Source organism: Mya arenaria, chromosome 8 (assembly GCF_026914265.1).
Source record: "Mya arenaria isolate MELC-2E11 chromosome 8, ASM2691426v1".
NCBI lineage: Eukaryota > Metazoa > Mollusca > Bivalvia > Myida > Myidae > Mya > Mya arenaria.
In genome coordinates this window covers 67,651,754-67,671,018 of record NC_069129.1, presented here as the reverse complement: position 1 = coordinate 67,671,018, position 19,265 = coordinate 67,651,754, and the positions used below count along the sequence as shown (strand labels likewise).

Sequence of the window (19,265 nt, the reverse complement as noted above, 5' to 3'; positions counted from 1 at the left end):
GACACTGCTTTTCCAAAATGCATTGTTAAAAGCTGTATGTGATATTGTAGCTATATATTTTGATTCATATTGCAATCTATATTGCAGTTAAAGATCAAGACGTTGGATGAAATCTGGAAGCAGAAAACTGGTAAATCAACTGTTAAATATTCACTTAACATATTAATGTTCATTGTTTGCATGACATTAATTTTCATTGTTTGCATTTCACAAATGCCAGGGTAGAGATTGATATAACTATTAGATTCCAGGCTCCCTCAGTTGGACTTATAGGACACAGACACAATACGAAGATGATTTCCGAAAGTATATCGATATGTCAAAATGGAAACAAAGTGCCATGTCAGTATAGATGTTTGTTCATTAAATAATGGCGATAAGTATTATTTTGCCTGAACTGTACAGTAGTGCTGAAGTAATAATAAGAAAAGAGTTTTAAGCATTTGCCATTCGGTCGAAAAACCTTAACAAATCCATTGGCCCGAACCATATTTCTTACCCCCCCCCCCAAAAAAAAAAAAAAAAAGATTGTTAAAAAAGGAAGAAAATCGACTTCATAAGAGTATTTCATGCTTGCAGAACATAAGCCGTACATACAAAAAAGCCACCTTGATGATTGTTTTAATACTCACTACTACCTATATATACACAATCTAATGAGCTCGTGTCAAAGATGCAAAACGTTTTTTTAATGAAGTCATATAGTAGTTTTGAAACAATAAAACTACCAAAATGTTTTTTTTTCTTCCTTTTTATACCTTGAATGAATACGGCAAACATCCACTTCCTTCTACTTTATGTTCCCTTTCAGTAACTTCATTTCGCTAACTTAATAGGGAGGCGGATAATATTATTTTGAAAACAGATTAAAAGTATGAATGTGCTTTTATCGTTAATGGTTAACGGAACATTAACTTTATCCCACTACTGATAATTTTGATACACGCAAAAGATATCGTATCAAACTTTCTTTTAGCAACAAGGGTATACATCTTCAAGAATAAAAATGTAGAATAATGTATTCCACAATTCTTTACGAAAATATAAGTGCCAATAATATGTTATAAATATAAAAAGCCTTTTAGAAATTTCATATTTAATAATAATGAAGAAGTAGCAGAAGATGACATATCTACTAATACGCCTTTTTCTTGACATTGTATTGAATCCATGTACCGCTACGACCCTGTTAGACATATTGTTACAGGAGATTTTTTTGATTTTTTTTAAATCTCCTTAGAAAACTGCTAACCAAAGATCCTAAATACTCGATAACATCTGAAATTAATTTCCATACATGTAAATTAGAATGGATAGACACTTTATACAAATATTGTAAAAGCTGGTATAAATGAGAAGGGGTCGAACTTTATGCCTTAATGCGGTGGATGAATAAAATATTGCAACTTAAGAAAATAGTTTTTTTTTAAATAAATCTTTTGGCCCTCCCACACTGGTATTTCTACCAGCTGACAAAGCAGCTAATAATGTAAGCATGGTTTAACGTTTATATTATGTTTATACTATAATTGAAGAGTTACAATCTTCTAGAACTTACATTCCTAGCCAACTCGATGAAGACAGTGGTATGTTGAATGATGTTCATGAAAACATTCCTCCAATACACTGGTTACCTAAAGTGCCTAAAAATCTGCATAAATCACGGTTTATTGTAAATTCAATTTCTTGTTCTACTAAACAAGTTTCAATTTTACTAACATCCTACTTAACTGCTATTAAGTTTCATGTGAAAAAAATACTGTAGCAAGTTTATGAGAATTCTGGAATTGCAACTTATCCTATTTAGATCTGCAACTCGAAGTAAAGGAAACTATATTTAGTATGAATCTTTATGATAAATGTGATGATTTTAATTTTATAATAATTAATTACCCTTCTTTAGATGACGTTCCTAGTTCACTGTCCTATTTTGTTTTTATTGCACAGTTGATAAGATTTGATAGAATATATACAGATGTAAAAAAATTCAGCTCTCGCAGTAAACTTATGACGAAAAAACTTCTAAAACAGGGTTTCAGATATTATAAATTGAGGAAAACTTTCTCAAAATTTGTAAATGGTCATTATAATCTTATATCAAAGTACAATAGTAGTCTTAATTCGCTGATTGGTAATAGTATTTCTCATCCCGATTTTATAGTGATGTTTTAAAGAAAATTTCGTAAAATTAAAATGTTTTCAGCAGGAAGTTAGGCAGATAGACTTAAAGAATAACTTGAATTTCATTTAAACCGTTAATATAAAGGCAATACTTTGAACAGTACTTGCCTTCTAGTTTTTTAAACAAAATTGGGTTGAATATAGCATCCTTACATTAATTTAGCTTTCAGTCCTTTGAAGGTATGACAACTTTGTAATTTCATGTTATCTTAAAAACCTTATTTGGCTGACTCGGAGTATTTTGGCATGTGGCGTTATTTTTTTCAAATAATTGACATTATTTGGAAGACAAGATTAGCAAATATATGGCGCTTTTATTTTTTAATAATTTTTTCTTCTTCTTTTGTTCCCAGTTTAAGTACAAAGGTGCTTTTATTGTAAGCACCCGAGGTCGGTTTAATACACATGTCAGGGATGCCGTTCCGTGTTCGGGTGTTTGACAATTTGATATACAGGCTTTTACGTCCCAGGTCTAGACTTCGTTTCTCTAATGTTGATGTAGGTGTTGATGGTGGGGGGCGTCTAGACCTTAGGTGTACCATACGTGATTTAGCTCCGAGCTAAATTCTTGTTGGTACCTTCGGCAGGTAGTATAAAATAATAGATGTGTTATACGGGATTCTTCCAATCCCTAACGTCTAAACGGGAATGTGCAAAAAGCGGGGGTGTATTAAAAATATTGAAATTGTTTTAAGTGAAGTATTTTATGGTTGAAATTGATCATAAAGAGTTATATTCATATTTTACCATGTAAGTGAAATGTTATTTTGCACTAATCAAGCATTTAATGCATTAAAACAAGTTGTTTACATTTCCAATAAAACGAAAGTTGACTGACACAGAAAACAACTCGATACAATCGTAATAACTCGGCCTCCTCCGACATAGCTTCGAGATAGACCTCGTTGCACAATCGTAACAACTCGGCCATGGCCGAAATGTTCCGAGCGATTTAAAACTGTGCCCTGAAGCCTTGCAGGTGCCCTTCATGTATATATCGTTATGTTTTGACAGAATAAAATTAAGAAAAGCCGTCAAACTCATAATTATAAGTTGGATATTTATTTTTTGTGTACGGAACTAATGTAAAATAACATTATCTGGTAATATTTCTTGTTTTTATGATATTTTATAGACGCTATATGCTTTAACACGGAATCCTGATCGGAACAACTACCCACTTTTGATACTAAACAATTTGTACGTGAAGGATTTGCCATATCAAAAATCTAAAAAAATCCGTCAACGTACAATTATTTGGACTACTTCGGCAGGGTAACAAATATCGTGACTCAATTACAGGCAGCCTATTAAAAACATAAATAAATCTGACGAGAGAGGAACTGTTATGTTTATTTACTCGTTTACTTTTACTTCAACATTCATACATGCGATACATAAATGACGTGCGCGCGCACCAGCTGCGACCGGTTCCTTGCTTTAAAAGTTTATATTTAATAATTTAATATCAAGTAGACAACTAATTTACTTGATAAATATTTACTATACTGTATAATAATTACTTATGCTTAATAAATACTGTTAATGACCTCTCTGAATTCGGATGCCAGCAGGAAGGTTGGTTAAAGAAATAAAGTTCATTATTATGGTTTTGTAGATTCAAAATGTCGCGGTCATTGAACTTAGCAACTGGTACAGAGACTGATGCGCTCTCACTTATATACTGATTGGATGCCGGCAAGTATGCTAGCGTGCTGGTAACCAATCAAAAACCTACTGTCAGAATCTAGCAATACTGGGAAAACTGAATGTGTGCTTTGGTCAGCGCAAGCATTCCTCAAATAGAACAACAGACTAGTGAAAGTGATAAAACAAAAGAGTTGCAAGTAGCGAGCTTAATTCATATAATTTGAGGCGCATTTACGACAATAACTCACAGGCTATTATAACGTTAAACACACGGAAATACAGATTTCAAGAGTGCCAGACTTCCGCACAATGAGATTACAAGTAGTACGCAACAGGCTCAGCAATATCAAAAATACACTGCGTAAACACTTTAAATAAAGTATGTCTATATTTTAACACAGATTTAAACTAACAATTAATGACAGTTTAAACAATTCATTAAACTATGCTCAGTAAAACAACATTTATACTCTTCTACTGAAATGAGTGCGCTGTAACCAGCAGTTAAAATGACGGAAGCTGTCAAAATAATAGACTTGCCAGCATTGGTTGCGATTGAAATTCTGGCTTAGTGATACAATTGATGCAAGGAATAATAGACAAATTCAATAACGAGAAGTTCTACGATTTACATATGGAAAAGTGCAGTGAATAGTAAAATACAATGAAAGGTAAGCCAATGAATGTATAAGTGTATGATTTCGGCCAATCATATTCGGATAGCTGGCTATCACACTTCCCCCACCTTAAAAAGATAAACTTCTCCTGAAGTTTTGTAATAAAGTAGTTTTAAGTCATCAGATAACAAGTTACAGATTTTTAAAGATAAATATCCTACTTTACAATTCGAGGGGTCAAAGCGAAAAGGTTCTATCTGCTTCTTTATTTAATGTCACTTAGAACCTTTTTGCATTCATCCACCGAATTGAACAATAACATTTGGACAAACATGTGCACAACTTAATCAATATATTTTATATCCCTTTGAGATAAATCCTCATATCAGAAAGTCACCAGTGTACAATCAGCCAGCTATTAATTAAAAAGGTATTTCTTATGAATAATTTTACATTTTATCTGTTATTGGCATTATTTTTTTATGATTACTTATAATGATGATTTGCATTAACTTATTACAATGTGTATCAATTTTCTGGTTGGAGGCGGAGAGGAACATCTAGGCCAATAGTAAAACCCCCTGGTTGGCCATCCTCTAACGCATTGATTATACGCTCATCCTCTGGGCTCACACTGTCTGATGTAGCGATTTTCCTGACGACGTTGTAATTACCAATTTGTGTCTCTACAATATGAATGTCACGGGTCAGTGTTGTTCCAGGAAGCACTAGGTGGTTGTACAGAAAAACAAGCTCACTGCGTGTTTGTTTACGCCACACTCCTTCCAATGATATAGCTGCCCATTTAACAACAAACAGTTTCATATCAGGTGTCATGAGCTTCCATCCAGTCAAACCAGTGGAAGTTGAATTCAAATCTGTTGGGGTGTAGTTGAAGTCAAAAAGTCAAGTGTGCGAACAGCGTCGTTGGTTGAAGGATAAGTGTTACTTGGCAGAGCGTCACATGGAGAGGGGATAAGTGTGGATGTGGTGTCTGTTGAAGGAACTGTTGGAAGTCGTATCAGTTGAAGTCATGTGGTCAAGTGTGGGGATAGAGTCGTTGGTTGAAGGAGAGACTCTTGAAATAATTGCGTTGTTGTTGGTGGGTATGATGCCAGTCCTTTCAGGAGCAGTAACAGGAGTGGAATTATTGGCAAAGTGCACTGATGAAGAGGTGTTCTCTGAGGCTGGAGGTATATTGAAGAGATTGTCCATGCCAATTTGGTGATAGTGGAGGGGGAACCATCTGGGGATTAATCACATTTGCTCTCCAGGAAAGACGGGAATTCGGGGTCATACTCATCATCCGTGAACGATATTGGTATGGGTGACCTTATTGGTGATGTAGAAGGGGACTCTGACAAGCAGAGGTCTGTATTCATTAACTGTGAAGTAAGTGGAGCGGATGGGAAATGGTTGTTGAATTTGTTGGTATAGAAGCAGTCTGTGTGTTGGTATCGGGTTTAAATAGCTTGCTGACATGTATAAATGTTCTGTAGTGCGTTGGTTGGAATGCCTAATTTGAGTGCCAGATCTTCTGATAGGGTGTCCATGTCATCCGCGCGTACCCACACAATCCCACGCGGGACATTGTAGGATGGCAAAGAAATCATTGTTTGGAATAAGGTTGCAGTCAACTTGGGATCTTTTACCTATGTGTCCCTGAATTTGGCATCTCCGCTGGAGAAGTAGACCCGTGAATCAGTGCTTTTGATCAGGAGGTGTAGAATTTCTATGTCTTCGTGTTGCCGTTTCCTGTCATATGATAATGCTGATGAGTTCAAAGCGTTCCATCCCTCCTGCCATTGAGCAAATAGTGGTGATCTGCCTTTGCACCAGAGCTCCTTCTGTTTTATTGCAAATTCAGCCACCTCCAATCTGATTAAAATCATATCCCCTATATTGCTGTGCATGGGGATCTGACCGGCACCAATTGGAGATCACCATCGCGTGACGTAACCATTAACCAATCAACGCCTAGCTTTCATATAGCGAAAACGAAAGTAGAAGTCGAAAGTTTCTATTTTTATCGCTGGAATTTCCGAATTTTTAGTGCGTAATTTTTACAACGTGTAATTCTCACACACACCGTCTGTGAAATCGCCATGTCAAGATCGTGAAAGTATTTCATTGTTTTGTTTGATTTGTTTGCCAATATCTCGCCCTAGACCTTACGTGAAAAGATCTCATCACCAACATTAAATATTTGGTTTACTGTAACTGTACAAAATGGCAGAGTTGACAGTTTCCACGCCGAAGAAACATCATTTGCAAGATCGATGTGTTTTGTGTGGGATGGTGTTTTGTAATGTTGAAATAACGCCTTCTGGCAGAAAAATAAAAACGAGCGTGAACATGAACAAAAAATTGAAAATAACGAAACAAACAGTTGATGATCTGCATTTAGTTATTGATATGGACCTGACCTCAACAGATGCTACTGGGATTTGCATTAAGTGCAATCGACTGGTGAAAGGGGTAGTTGAAAAATTGCAAATTATTAAACAGACCCTCAACGAATCCATTGGTTATAGTCGTAAATTAACTGTGAAACGTCTGCTGTGGTCCCCTTCAAGTTCCAGTACAACACAACAACCTATGAAAAAAGTATTCAGTCCTAAAGTGCAACTGTGGCCTAAAACAAAATTGAAAAGTGCATCGGAGTTACAGGTAGGTAACTAGATGAATTTAAGAAAAATTGAAGAAAGTTGTGTTTAATCCATTGTTCAAACAAAATTACATGAACAGTGGCTTGCCAGTGTTTTGTTTTCAGACAATTTTTGGTTTAACACCCAGAAACTGATTTAAGTCTAGCAGAAGACCCCAGTTTAAAGCCTCATCCGAAAGCCTGGCAAATGGGGAACAATGAAAAAGCATTCTTTAATTTAATTTCAGACGGAGCTGGGCTTTAAACCCTGGAAATCATGATTTTGAAACCTCTGGACCACTGCAACCCCCTTTCCAACAAGGTGCCGCCCTACCGCCTAGTAGAATATTGTTTATAGATTTCCCCTATTCTTATAAAACATACTTTTAATTTCCTCTCAAAATTTCAAATGGCATCACCACTTGACTGTCATGACAAGATGTGCTCGGATTACTAGCATAAACAGTACTTTTAAATGAGAAAGCTACTAGTACCTACTTACAAAAAAATTAAAAAAATTATCATCTTTTTATTTCATAAAGACCCTTTTTAAATTTTTTATGTTTCATGTCAAAATATTCAAATACACTATATATGTTTAAATCAATCACATTTTTCAGACCATGATTATCAGTCCATATGGAAAATCAGGCAATGTTCTGCAAGAGCCGTCGGGCAACACATGTACACAGCTTTCAACTGGTGATAATGCAGGTGTGTAAAGTTTTGCACAAAGAGATGCAATAGTTAAATGTTCGTAGAATGTTTTAAGTGTGCATGGAAGTCATTGAGTCTTTTGTGTAAGAAGATAGACCTAGGCTACATGTAACAGTATATTCACAATCGTTTGGTTTAAATTTATGTTTTTTAAATGTTTACAAATTTCAAAGGTGAACACTAATAATTTATACATGTACTATTATAAATTGTGTAGTTTAGTTAATTTGCTTATGTTTTTTGCAGTAAGGCAGATGGCAACAACAACTGAGGCATTGCTGCAGTTTCACAGACCTATATTGCCAGCCATTTCAGAACAACCAAACATCCCAAATGTTATTACAGGTAAGTTTTTTATCTCAAGTCCATAGAAAAAAAGATACTTTCTTTCTATTGAGAGATTAAGTGAAGAGCGACTGACTTGTTTAGCCTAACTAGATTCTTCAACAGTTTCATATAAGCAGTATTTTGTTCGAATTTATGTTATATTTTTTGTACTTAATTGAAAAAAGAATATTTTTGCTTTGTTAATGAAATGATTACCAGTTATGTTTTTATCAAAGGAAATACAACAGTGCAAATTTAGTTATTAAGTGTTACTTAATATCTAGATTTAAAAAGAAGTTTCCACAAATACAAACGTACATAGTAACTTCTTTACAGAAACATCCGACAAGCAAACGAAAGCAAGAAAGTCGCTGTTCTCCCCTGTCTCTGGACAAGCAACTGATAAAAAAGGACCCAAAGTAGAGGTAAAGAAAGGACAAATTAATTGTTGCATTGTTAAGCTTATGCAGAGACCCTTGTTTGTTTATCAAATGTTAACGACTAATTATGCAGATAATAACTGTTTGGCGTCAATATGATGGTATATTTATATAATTCTGAAATGGAAAACAAAAAAATAATTAAGTAGTTTCTTACAAGGGTCACCTGTAAAAGGCTAAAGTTCAGTTTGAAGTTGAACCCTGTTTTTTTTCTTTCAATTTTCATTACAGGTGGTCTAACTAAATATTGTATTACATGTTATTCCATATTTGGATACACTTATGATAGAAAACAAATATACTAGCTGATTTGTTTCATAAAGTATTTAAAAACCTTTGGCAGCCAGCCTGAGAATTTCAATGCGTAATAGTAATATGTATCTTTCAATTTTTTGTACAGTATTTTGTTAGACCACACTTTAAAAAAATATTGAGTTATTAAAAATAGAAACCCTGTCTTGGTTTCTTCCTTTGATTTATTGACAATGCAAGCTAAAGATGTCAAATTTTATTTATTGAAATCTGTCATTATTATGATTTACTGACAGTATTAATTCTTTTTGGATCAGAAATGTGTACAATGATTGAACATAATGCTCACTTGCAAATAAATATTTATCTACCTATAAAAAATAGAATGAATAACGATATTTTTTCAACCAGTAAATAACACTCTTTTATTATCCAACTTATATCTTTGAATGTATTATTTGACATCTTTAACTTAATTGCATGTTGTTTGCATGATTTGTTAGATCATTGAAGGAATAGGTAAGAGGTTGTTAATAGTTCACGTTATCTTTGTGTTATGCTATTTTCCTTGCAGAGTTTCCAGGATTTTAAAGTTCACCCTGTATCACAGAAAGAAATAACCATTGGTGGTAAGTGAAAAATCTTGTCAAGCTTGTCAAGTGAAAAATCTTGTCAGTAATTTCTTACTTGTCAAGCAAGTAATTGTTCAAGGTTAACACATACAGTATATCAAGACCCCTGACCTTCACTCATGAAGAACAAGATTCTGATGTAAATGAGGCTTTGTTTCTCATTAATTGCAACATTTCCTTTAAATTTGATTAAAACAGCTAACTTTTGTGCTGTTACATGATCCCTTTTAATTTCCAAAGAGTTCCATTCTTGTAATAAAGTAATAAATGTTGTTTTTAAAGATTTTTAGCAGGGGTGTTCACACAAATTACAGCAATTGTCTGGTTATAGGAACTGTATAATGTACAGTGTATACTGCAGATCTGAATTTTCAAGTGTATAAAAAGATACAATAACTTGTCATTGTGATAATTTAGATTTTTAAGAGTCCTTTTTCAAAGATTTAGCTTGTAATTAGTTTGTATTTTCTAATGCAATTCTTGGGAAAAATGTTGATTTACATATAAAAGTTTCTACCAAATATTTCTAAATTCAGTTAATTGTCATGCTAATACATGAAGCAAATGCTCCAACATGATATATCACATTTTTTTCCATGATATTAAAAAATCTAATTATTTGATTTATAGATAACAGTATACTATGAAAGTGGAAAGAGGACAGTTGTCATTGAAAACAAAGACCATATAAAAATGTGTAAAGTCATATTCTACCAAAAAAATGTTGAAAAGGGACTTATGGAGATTTTAGAAACAACCAGCAAAGATCAATTTGCTGCTTATGCTGCAAAGATAGTAAAGAATGAATGTGAAACTATTTGTAAACGGCACTCGGACTTCGCATTGACTGATAAAACTTATGAAGGGATAATGGAATTCTCCTGGGACCACTTATACCAAGACCTATTACTTGGAGCTCCAAACACTTTACGCATTGTGTCATCCATGGTAACCAGTAGCATCCCAATGCCAGTACCAAGCAAGGAATTTCACCATGCCCTTTTTGCAATAGGTAAGAGTATATTAGCGCACCATCTGTATGTATCCTGTCTGATTCTATAAAAGATAGTAAGACAAGATTGAAGGATAATTATAACATATGAATATGGCATCTTTTTTAAACTATTTGAAGAGATCAATCTTGATTAAAATATAATAAAATACTGTAGATGTTGCCATACAACAACAAATAATGTGTGTACTGTATTATCTTACTCTGGTAATGCAGTTTAGTTATGTTATGGCTATGCCTGAAAAGCTAATTGTATCACACATTGAGAGCTAAATCATAATGACATTGACTTGTTCTAGTTGAATTCTTTTAATTATTATTACTTGATGTAAGAAATATGTTATTATGTATGACAACTGTAAATTGTTATAATATAATAGGTATAATATTACATGGACGAAACAGGGAAGCAACTACATTGCAGTATCTGAATGGAATGGTACTTCTTCATGGAGGGTGTACACATCAGGTAAGCTAGACTTAATCACAAACATCCTGATATTTTGGCATTTGTTGATTCTATCTGGAACTATAAGCAGGATTTCAATGAAACTTGGCCAGGATGATCCCCAAGTGCTTTACTTGTGCAGCAATTGTGCTTACTAAGAATGATGAGACTAGGTCAAGGTCATGGTCACCTTTCTTTTAAGTTTTGTTTGAAAGAAGGATACTGGCTTAATTTTCTAATGTTTATGAACAAGAGTTATAATTAAGATACTCAAAAAGCTTATTCGATAGAGGGTGCCAAGATTCTCTGTGATGTCCTGTTAATGTACATGAATAAGTTAAAAGTTCCCTTGTTTTTCAGGACATGAAACGCTTGGCTAAGTTAGGTGTATGTGTCTTTCCTGAGACAGTCAGAAATAAACTGCAGTCCTGGCAAAGTAATCTTGATGAAAAACTGTTAGAAGTGAAGGAAAAATGGTGCAAGGGTGACAGTATGACATATCAACTTGTTGGCGATAACTGGGATAAAAATATAGTACCCTCTTACAGGACTTCTAAAAATTCAACACAGTCAATACATCTTTTTAACGTTATTGGTAAGATTTTTTTGTCCATTACATCAGTGAAAACTATTTTTGGTTAATCGAGTATTACAGTAACCATTAAAATATCAATTGAAACATAACATGTATATTTTTAATGATTTTGCCAAAAAACAGAATTTTATATGTTGTGGAACTCATACTTTTAAGTAACAGAAAGAGTATGGATTCACAGTTGGCATAGCTAGAAATAACCTTTTTCGAATGATCTGATTTGCCCACCAATATATGTACAAGGCATTTATTTTGTCTGACAACTTTTAACCTCTCTCGGGCACGTAAGACATGGCACAAAATATTATACTTTCCAGGCGTCATTGACCGGATTGTAATAAAGAAGGAAGAAGGCACTCCTGTTAGGACAGTGGACAGCATGACAGCCGTTGACTTTATACCATCTGAAGGGGACATTGACAGTCTACAAAAAGAACTAACGTTCCTTGTGGCCAGATCTGTTATCCAAAATATTAAACAAATGGAAGATTTGTTTGGGAAAATTTACCCTGGCCATCTGGAGCATATCCACAGTAATGAAGCTGGAATGAAAACTTCGCAGGTAAATCTTGTGATTTAATAAGGTCATTTATTTTACATATAATCCCGTCATATATGTGGTTTTAGTTCATTTCTTTGATTAATTTAGAAAGAATTCATTTAAATACCAATTGATACATATATATTGCAAACCTTGTATTACTTTTCATTGTACTGTTGTGAAGAAACCTTAATTAACGTTGTGAAGATTTTACTTAAAGAGCATAAACATTTCTTATTATGTTTTGAAAGCATTTAAGTTAAATATCTTGTTTTTATTTACAGTATTCTCTTGGTCTTTTTGATTGTGATGAAAAGAAAACAGCAGATGTCATAAGGTTGTTGCAAAACTTGACAGAGAAATACGTTCCCAAGAAGGATGGGGAGATTGTTGAAGAAGTTTTTTTTTGGAGGTTATTTCATGTATTTTTTATGCTTAAGATTTTACATAAAAGTAAAAATTGAGTAAATCAGCTATTTTAAGCCATTTTTGTGGCTTCGTTACTGATTGAAAAAATCTTTTGCCAATATCAAAATGATATACAATAGACTATTTAAATACATTCGTCTCTTTAAAGTATGTACCTTTACTAGATATATATTATACATCTATACAGGAAACTTTTTCTAAGTGTAATTTAGTCTTAAGATGTATATGACACTGGTTTATACTTGCTTACACTTCAAAATGCCAGTCTTTATAAATTATAAGTAATACTTTCTATATCAAAAGAATAACAGTGAACAAGTTCTTTAAGCAAAAGAATATTTATGCCCCCTTTTGAAAAAAGTGGGGTATATTGTTTTGCACATGTCGGTCGGTCGGTCGGTCGGTCTGTCTGTCTGTCTGTCGGTCGGTCGGAATACCAAATGGTTTCCGATCAATAACTTGAGAACGCTTTGACCGAGGGACCTCATACTTGGTATGTGTATTGGTCATCACCAGCAGATGAACCCTATTGATTTTGAGGCCAGTGGGTCAAAGGTCAAGGTCAGTGTGACCTTTACATGAAAAACGGTTTCCGATCAATAACTTGAGAACGCTTTGACCCAGGAACCTCATACTTGGTAGGTGTATTGGTCATGACCAGCAGATGAACCCTATTGATTTTGAGGTCAGTGGGTCAAAGGTCAAGGTCAGTGTGACCTTAACATGAAAAAAGGAGGATGTCAAAAAGGTTTTGATAGATCTGCTGTCTATTAATGGTTTAGAAGTTCGTCCTGGCCGCACACTTCATTGCCGTAAAATTGTGCAAAAAAGCAGCAATCCTTTCAGTGACTGTTTTGTTGGTTTGCCAGTAATGATTGCCAGACACAAGCCAGAATTGCCATTCAGACGTTTGCGGAATAAGAACATGTAATCTTTCCAATGTCTTTTCGTTTTGTGTTTTGAAGTACAACTGTACATGTAAACAAGGGTGCAATAGCAACAAAATACGCCTGTTTGTAGTAAATATATTCAATCAAATATATACCTGTTAAAATTAAACGTTTTTAGGTCAATATAAAATATGCATAATGTGGTGAGGCACAATCAGACTGAAGATGTTAGTTTCTGCTGCATTCAATTATAAACTCTATAAAAACTCAGGATGTGGTTAAATTTGACCTTTAACCTCAGAAGAGTGACCTTGACCTATGAGCAAAGGAGCTGCTTCTTGCGCATGAAACATTTGTGTGAAGTTTAATTGTGCTTCACATAAAAAGCTAAACAAGATAAAATCTACAACATTTTATAATTTAATTTTAACTTTATTCTTCATTAAAATGCTATATTCATTATACTGTTCATTTTTCTTCTTGCATAAGGTATATAGTGAATTATAGCCATTGACTATAACAATTGTTTTTTAATATGTGGTGAGGCAAACTATTAGTACATGATTGTATTTTATTAGATACTACATCATTTTTGAAATTAAATCTTATAATTTAAATTCTAAGATATGTTTTTGTTGTCTTTTATAATTTTCATTCAAAGCCACCATCGAAACTGACATCAGATTCATATTCGTAGGAAATAGTATCACTGTCACTACTGACCAATGCATCTTCTGCTTTAGCGGAAAAAGTACCTACTAAAACTTCTATGGGATGGGGTGTACAGGAACCACAGTTGCAGTGAGAAACGCAGAGATCACAGCACATATGTGCTGGGTCTGAGACAACCTCTTCACTGGTAAAGTTTTTCAACAAACACCTCCTCCTACATTCCACAGAACCTATTACTTCCTTCACTTCTTTTGAAATATGATTTAATTGATACCGATTACAAAAAATAACACAGACTGAGGGCTCATCATTACGACCACATCGTCCACTTTCCTGTAACAGATCAACAACATCTTTTGGTGGTCCAAATAAAATCACCCCATGGCAGTTCTTGACATCAACACCCAAGCCTAAAGCTGTTGTTGCAATAACTACTTTCATTTGGGAGTCAAGCCCTAAATTTTGCACAATGTGTTCTTTTTTTTCTTGCGGCGTTTCAGAATGGTACATTTCAACCACATTTTGATCCATTAAATTTGTTTCAGTAACAACATAGTTAAAAAGTTGGCATACATCTTTGATGGAATTACAGTATATCAAAATCCTTGGGAAGTCTTTTTTCAATTCACACAATTTATATATTAACCAAAAAAAGGTTTCCTCAATGGCAATTGGTGTTCTTTTTACAACATATTTGATATTGGCTCTGTTTGGAGAGGTTTCAATAACTCGGGCCTTTCCACTAAGATTCAAATTGCTCATTATCTGCGTTTTCATTTTCAAAGTACAAGTAGCACTCAGGGCTAACACTGTTGCGTCTGGAAATATTGAGCGTAATGTTCCAATATAGCGGAAATACTTCCGAAAGGCCTTCTCCTCGTCAACATCTAGACCACCCCTAAATAAATAAAAAAGTTTGTTTAATAAAAAATACATATTTATAGTTATTTGTAAATTACAGTCATTTTGTAAGAATGCCGTCTTGTAAATATTCAGTCAGTCTGATAAAACTTGGAATTCTTTAAAAGTTATAAATGACTGAAAATAATTTGTATCGGTTGTATCAGACTCCCAAGTGTTTGCATACCATACCATGTACAAAGCACAACCATTGTAAATGTTACACATGCTTATAAAGTGCATGACAAAATATCACTATTATATTCACATAACCAGATACACAGGAACATGGTTTACATTTAGTCTAGGTTCTTTCTTGTTGTTTTGTAAATTGTAATTATATTTTACAAAACCTACCACATTGAAATTGTGTGACACCCGTCAACAACTATCAATGATACATCTTTAATTTGCCTGACCCACTCTTCTGCAAGTGCCTCTGGTGAAGCAAATATCACACTGATCGTCCCATCGTCAATTGCCTCATTGGCGTCTTGGTCTGTGCCTGAAAAGCACAATTTATTTCAATAATTCAGTAAACTAAAATTCTTGCACCCGAGTTTAAATTTGACATATTGGTTTCTAATGTTTTTTTTTAATTTTATAGCTAGTCCACAGATGTCTGACCAATTAATTGGTCCATTATGGAAATAAAGAATTACGGAGGTTTTGTCACACTACCAGTTCGTCACACTGATTTTATATAGTAATACAAAAGAGGTTTCGTCACACTTTTTACATAGTTATTGAAAAAGAGATAGTCCAAATTAATGATATTGTATTTCACACATATTTTATAAGGTAATAAAATCTTTGAAATTTCATGATTGTGATTAATTAAATAAGTCAGCTGGCCATTTAAAAATTATGATATTAATTATTAATATTGAGTTTAATTTGATTACTGATGAATGCAAACAACTAATCAGTGGCACATTTATTATCCATTGTTTGTTCACACATTGGTAATATCTATTATCTCCCATATAAATTAAGTGTGACGAAACCTCTTTGAATTTACTATATAAAATCAGTGTGACGAACTGGTAGTGTGACGAAACCTCCGACACCCGAAATAAACATACTCCAAACTGCTGCACTCGTCTGACTTGGTCTTCCATAAGGGAGATGAGGGGACAGCATACCAACACCGTGTCATGATTTTCAGGATTAAGAGCTCTTTTTACTGGTAAGAACATTTGGTACGGCAATGATTTACCATACCCAGTTGGCAGTATTGCAAAACAATCATTTCCGTTCAGTATTTCCATTAGAACTTCCATTTGATTGTGTTTTAAGGCCGTTATAAATTCCATTTCACCAACAACTTTCCGGATAGCCATGGGTATCGCCATTTTGATGATCGCGCCTACATTCATTCCGTAACAGGCGATTTCATTGGCTGATCTATTTTTAGCGATATTGGAAATCCGAAATGTAATGAAAACGGTTTGAAACTGGTGACGGTCAGATCTTCGTGTACAGAAGATCAGGATTTTAATCAGATTGAGCCACCTCCGTCGCAAATGTTGGGAGGACACTGAGTTTCATGAAAGCCCTGCTGGTTTCTAGGAAAGAAAATCATGTTCGCCGTTGTTAGGGTCTTTAGTGACATTCTTGCAACGATGTCTGTGTGCATCCCCTTGAAATGTCGCGCCAGATCTTGCGGGTAACGGTATTCCCTAGCATCTTGCCGCAGGCACCAGGGGCAAACTCCCCCCGCATCGCTGTTTCATTTTGATGGTATGGCTGACAATGTCTCTTTTTGCAATTAATCTTGCTGGACATTTATCACAAGCAAACTCAGCTGTCACTGCGGTTTTCCTCTTCTGGACAACTTTGTTTACCGCAATACAGAAATCGGAACAATACAATCTCTAACAGAATTGTTGAAGGTAATTATTCAACTATAATATTATTTTATTCAAATAGTGCATAACAGTTGCATAACAGCATAACAGTAGCAAGCAACTGTCTTAGCGGCGATAGTATATCTCATTACAGATGTTCTCTAAAGTCAGCGTTCTCAACACTATCATCCCGTGATCTTAGCATATGATCACCGATGCAACAAACGAAGAAAGTAAATCGCGGTTAGGTGATCAATTCACCCTGATAACTTCTAGAAGGGGCCCCTTTTTACGAACGTACGCGCACGCTTTAGTTTAAACGCCATATACTTACATCCATCTCTGGGAATCTACTATATAAGCTGAACATTACGCTATATTTTGCAAATGTACTACACGTTGTTGATGCTGTTGTTATTGTTGTAGTTTCTTTTGTAATCACCTCATGAAGAACAGTGTGAGTTGTATATGTGTTTGAAATGATACAAGGAAATAAAAAAGTGACTCAGTTGTCTACTGGGACGATGTTGTAGCCATCGATTCGCGAGCTGATGTCAACCATGACGGGAAACTGGAACCTTTATACAATGAGAGTCGGTCAATGTAAACAACACTGGCTGGCTTGACATGTGATTTTTTACTAAATAGATCAAGTCATCGATTTTCTTTATGACCAAAAAAGGACCTTTCCAACGTGGAGATAGTTTACTGCACACTCCTGGTCTCTTTGTTGTGTCATGTAACCATACTGGATCTCCGGGCTTGAATGCCCGCTTTTTCGCATTAAAATCATAGTGTCTTATTCGGTATTGTGTCTTCTTTTTCAAAACTCTACGAGCAGTGTCGTGTATAACTTCCAAGTTGTTCTCGTAGGTTAGCGACGTACTCATTCGAAGATTGAGGAATGTCTCTTCCTGTTTCAGGATTTGGCGGGAGTCCAACACAGGTTTGAAGTGGGAGGACAAAGTCATGGCCGAACACCATCCTGTTTGGCGTTTGACCGGTGCTGACATGTTGTGATGACCTATAGGCCATCATTACCTGAGGTAAATATTCATCCCATGTTCGCTCGTTAGAATTGCAGTACATGCTTAACATGATCCCAAGATTTCTGTTAAAACGCTCAACAGTCCCATTAGATTGGGGATTCAGGGCTGTAGATTTCATATGATCCATTTCCAAAAGTTTGCACATGTCTTCAAAATACTTTGAAACAAAGTTTGTCCACTGTCACTATTGATTTGCCAAATCGAGACACATAATCATTTACAAATGATCTTGCTTTAGTTTCAGATAACTGGTTTGGTAGTGCTATTGCCTCAGTGTAGCGGGTGAAACAGTAACAGATGACCAGAACAAATGCATTCCCATTTCTTGAACGGGGTAATGGACCGAAAAACTGCACAACGTTCGAAAGGGGCTATGGTGTTCACGGAACCCATTGGCGATTTGGACGGTTTTGCAGGCTTGCGTGCAGCACACTGGTGGCAGCTGGAACAATAACTCACAACAACTCTCTTCATGCCGGGCAAATAGAAAAGTTGTATCTTAGCAAACAGATGTGCGGATGAAGGTATGTAGTGCAGGACATCTGCACGACGTTGTTCTTGAACAATGAGTTGAAGATGTTCATGGTTGTCGTCTCCATGCCAAGAACGGAAAAGACATCCGTCACTAAGAGAGAGGCGATCCCACATTCGCCACAACGTTTTAGTTGTACGAGATCCCCCATAAAGTTTTGCCATAATGGTCTGGTGCTTGAGACTTACAGGTGAGAAATGATTGGACCTATTGAAGCATCGGCGTGTTGTTGTGTCTTTATGTTATCTAGAGACCAGTTAAGAGCTACTATTGAATTGTTTTTGAAACGGAACACACTTGGACGGTTTGAGCTTATAAAGGCCTTGCTTTTCTAGATCAGACAAATGTTTTGAACTGCTTTCATAAAGTTCAGTAAGATGGACTGGAAATGTAGTTGTTTTGGTCTGGTCTCATGCACAGTAGCAACTCGGTCGTAATCATTGTCAGACTCTGAATATGACACACATGTACCTAAACCAGTGTTTTTTATAAATTGTTATTTCTTTGTTACCATAGTTCAAAAGATTCATAGTCAGTGTATCAGATGTTGTATCAACAATGCCCCCGATGACACATATTTCACTTTTTGCCAAGGGATCAGTGGAAGGCTCTACATATCCAAGTTCAGTTAAATGCCGTTTCTGGGGAATCCTTACGGTGATCATTTTCCGAGTAAGAGGTGGAATATTTATGGTATACTGCATTTCAACTCTGCAATTCTGATTAGCACCATCCCACAAAGGAGCCTGGTTACTACCCATGGTTAAGCAAGAAAGTTTGTAGTTAATACTGTCCACGTGCTGTCTCAGAAAATCTTGCCCCAAGATGACATTAGCCTCAATATCTCACACAACAAATGGAATATCAAACCTCTCACTGCTTAT

General features: G+C 35.1%; 1 protein-coding gene across 1 annotated transcript; it reads left to right on the top strand.

Annotated features, from left to right (window-relative positions):
- Positions 1-7,305: 7,305 nt before the first annotated feature.
- On the top strand, positions 7,306-17,820 carry LOC128244504 (uncharacterized). The gene is made up of 11 exons (XM_052962505.1): positions 7,306-7,417; positions 7,716-7,809; positions 8,059-8,157; positions 8,476-8,564; positions 9,406-9,460; positions 10,094-10,475; positions 10,856-10,944; positions 11,284-11,518; positions 11,836-12,080; positions 12,344-12,471; positions 17,724-17,820. The coding sequence occupies exons 6-11, from the start codon at positions 10,157-10,159 to the stop codon at positions 17,818-17,820; spliced, it is 1,113 nt and encodes a 370-aa protein (XP_052818465.1). The 5' UTR covers positions 7,306-7,417; positions 7,716-7,809; positions 8,059-8,157; positions 8,476-8,564; positions 9,406-9,460; positions 10,094-10,156.
- Positions 17,821-19,265: the final 1,445 nt, after the last annotated feature.

Coding starts and splice junctions, on each gene's coding strand:
- LOC128244504 (XM_052962505.1), top strand. CDS start 10,157: ATGTGTAAAGTCATATTCTACCAAAAAAATGTTGAAAAGGGACTTATG. Junction 11,519..11,835: donor ACATCTTTTTAACGTTATTG/GTAAGATTTTTT, acceptor TATACTTTCCAG/GCGTCATTGACCGGATTGTA. Junction 12,472..17,723: donor GAAGAAGTTTTTTTTTGGAG/GTTATTTCATGT, acceptor TTCCTGTTTCAG/GATTTGGCGGGAGTCCAACA.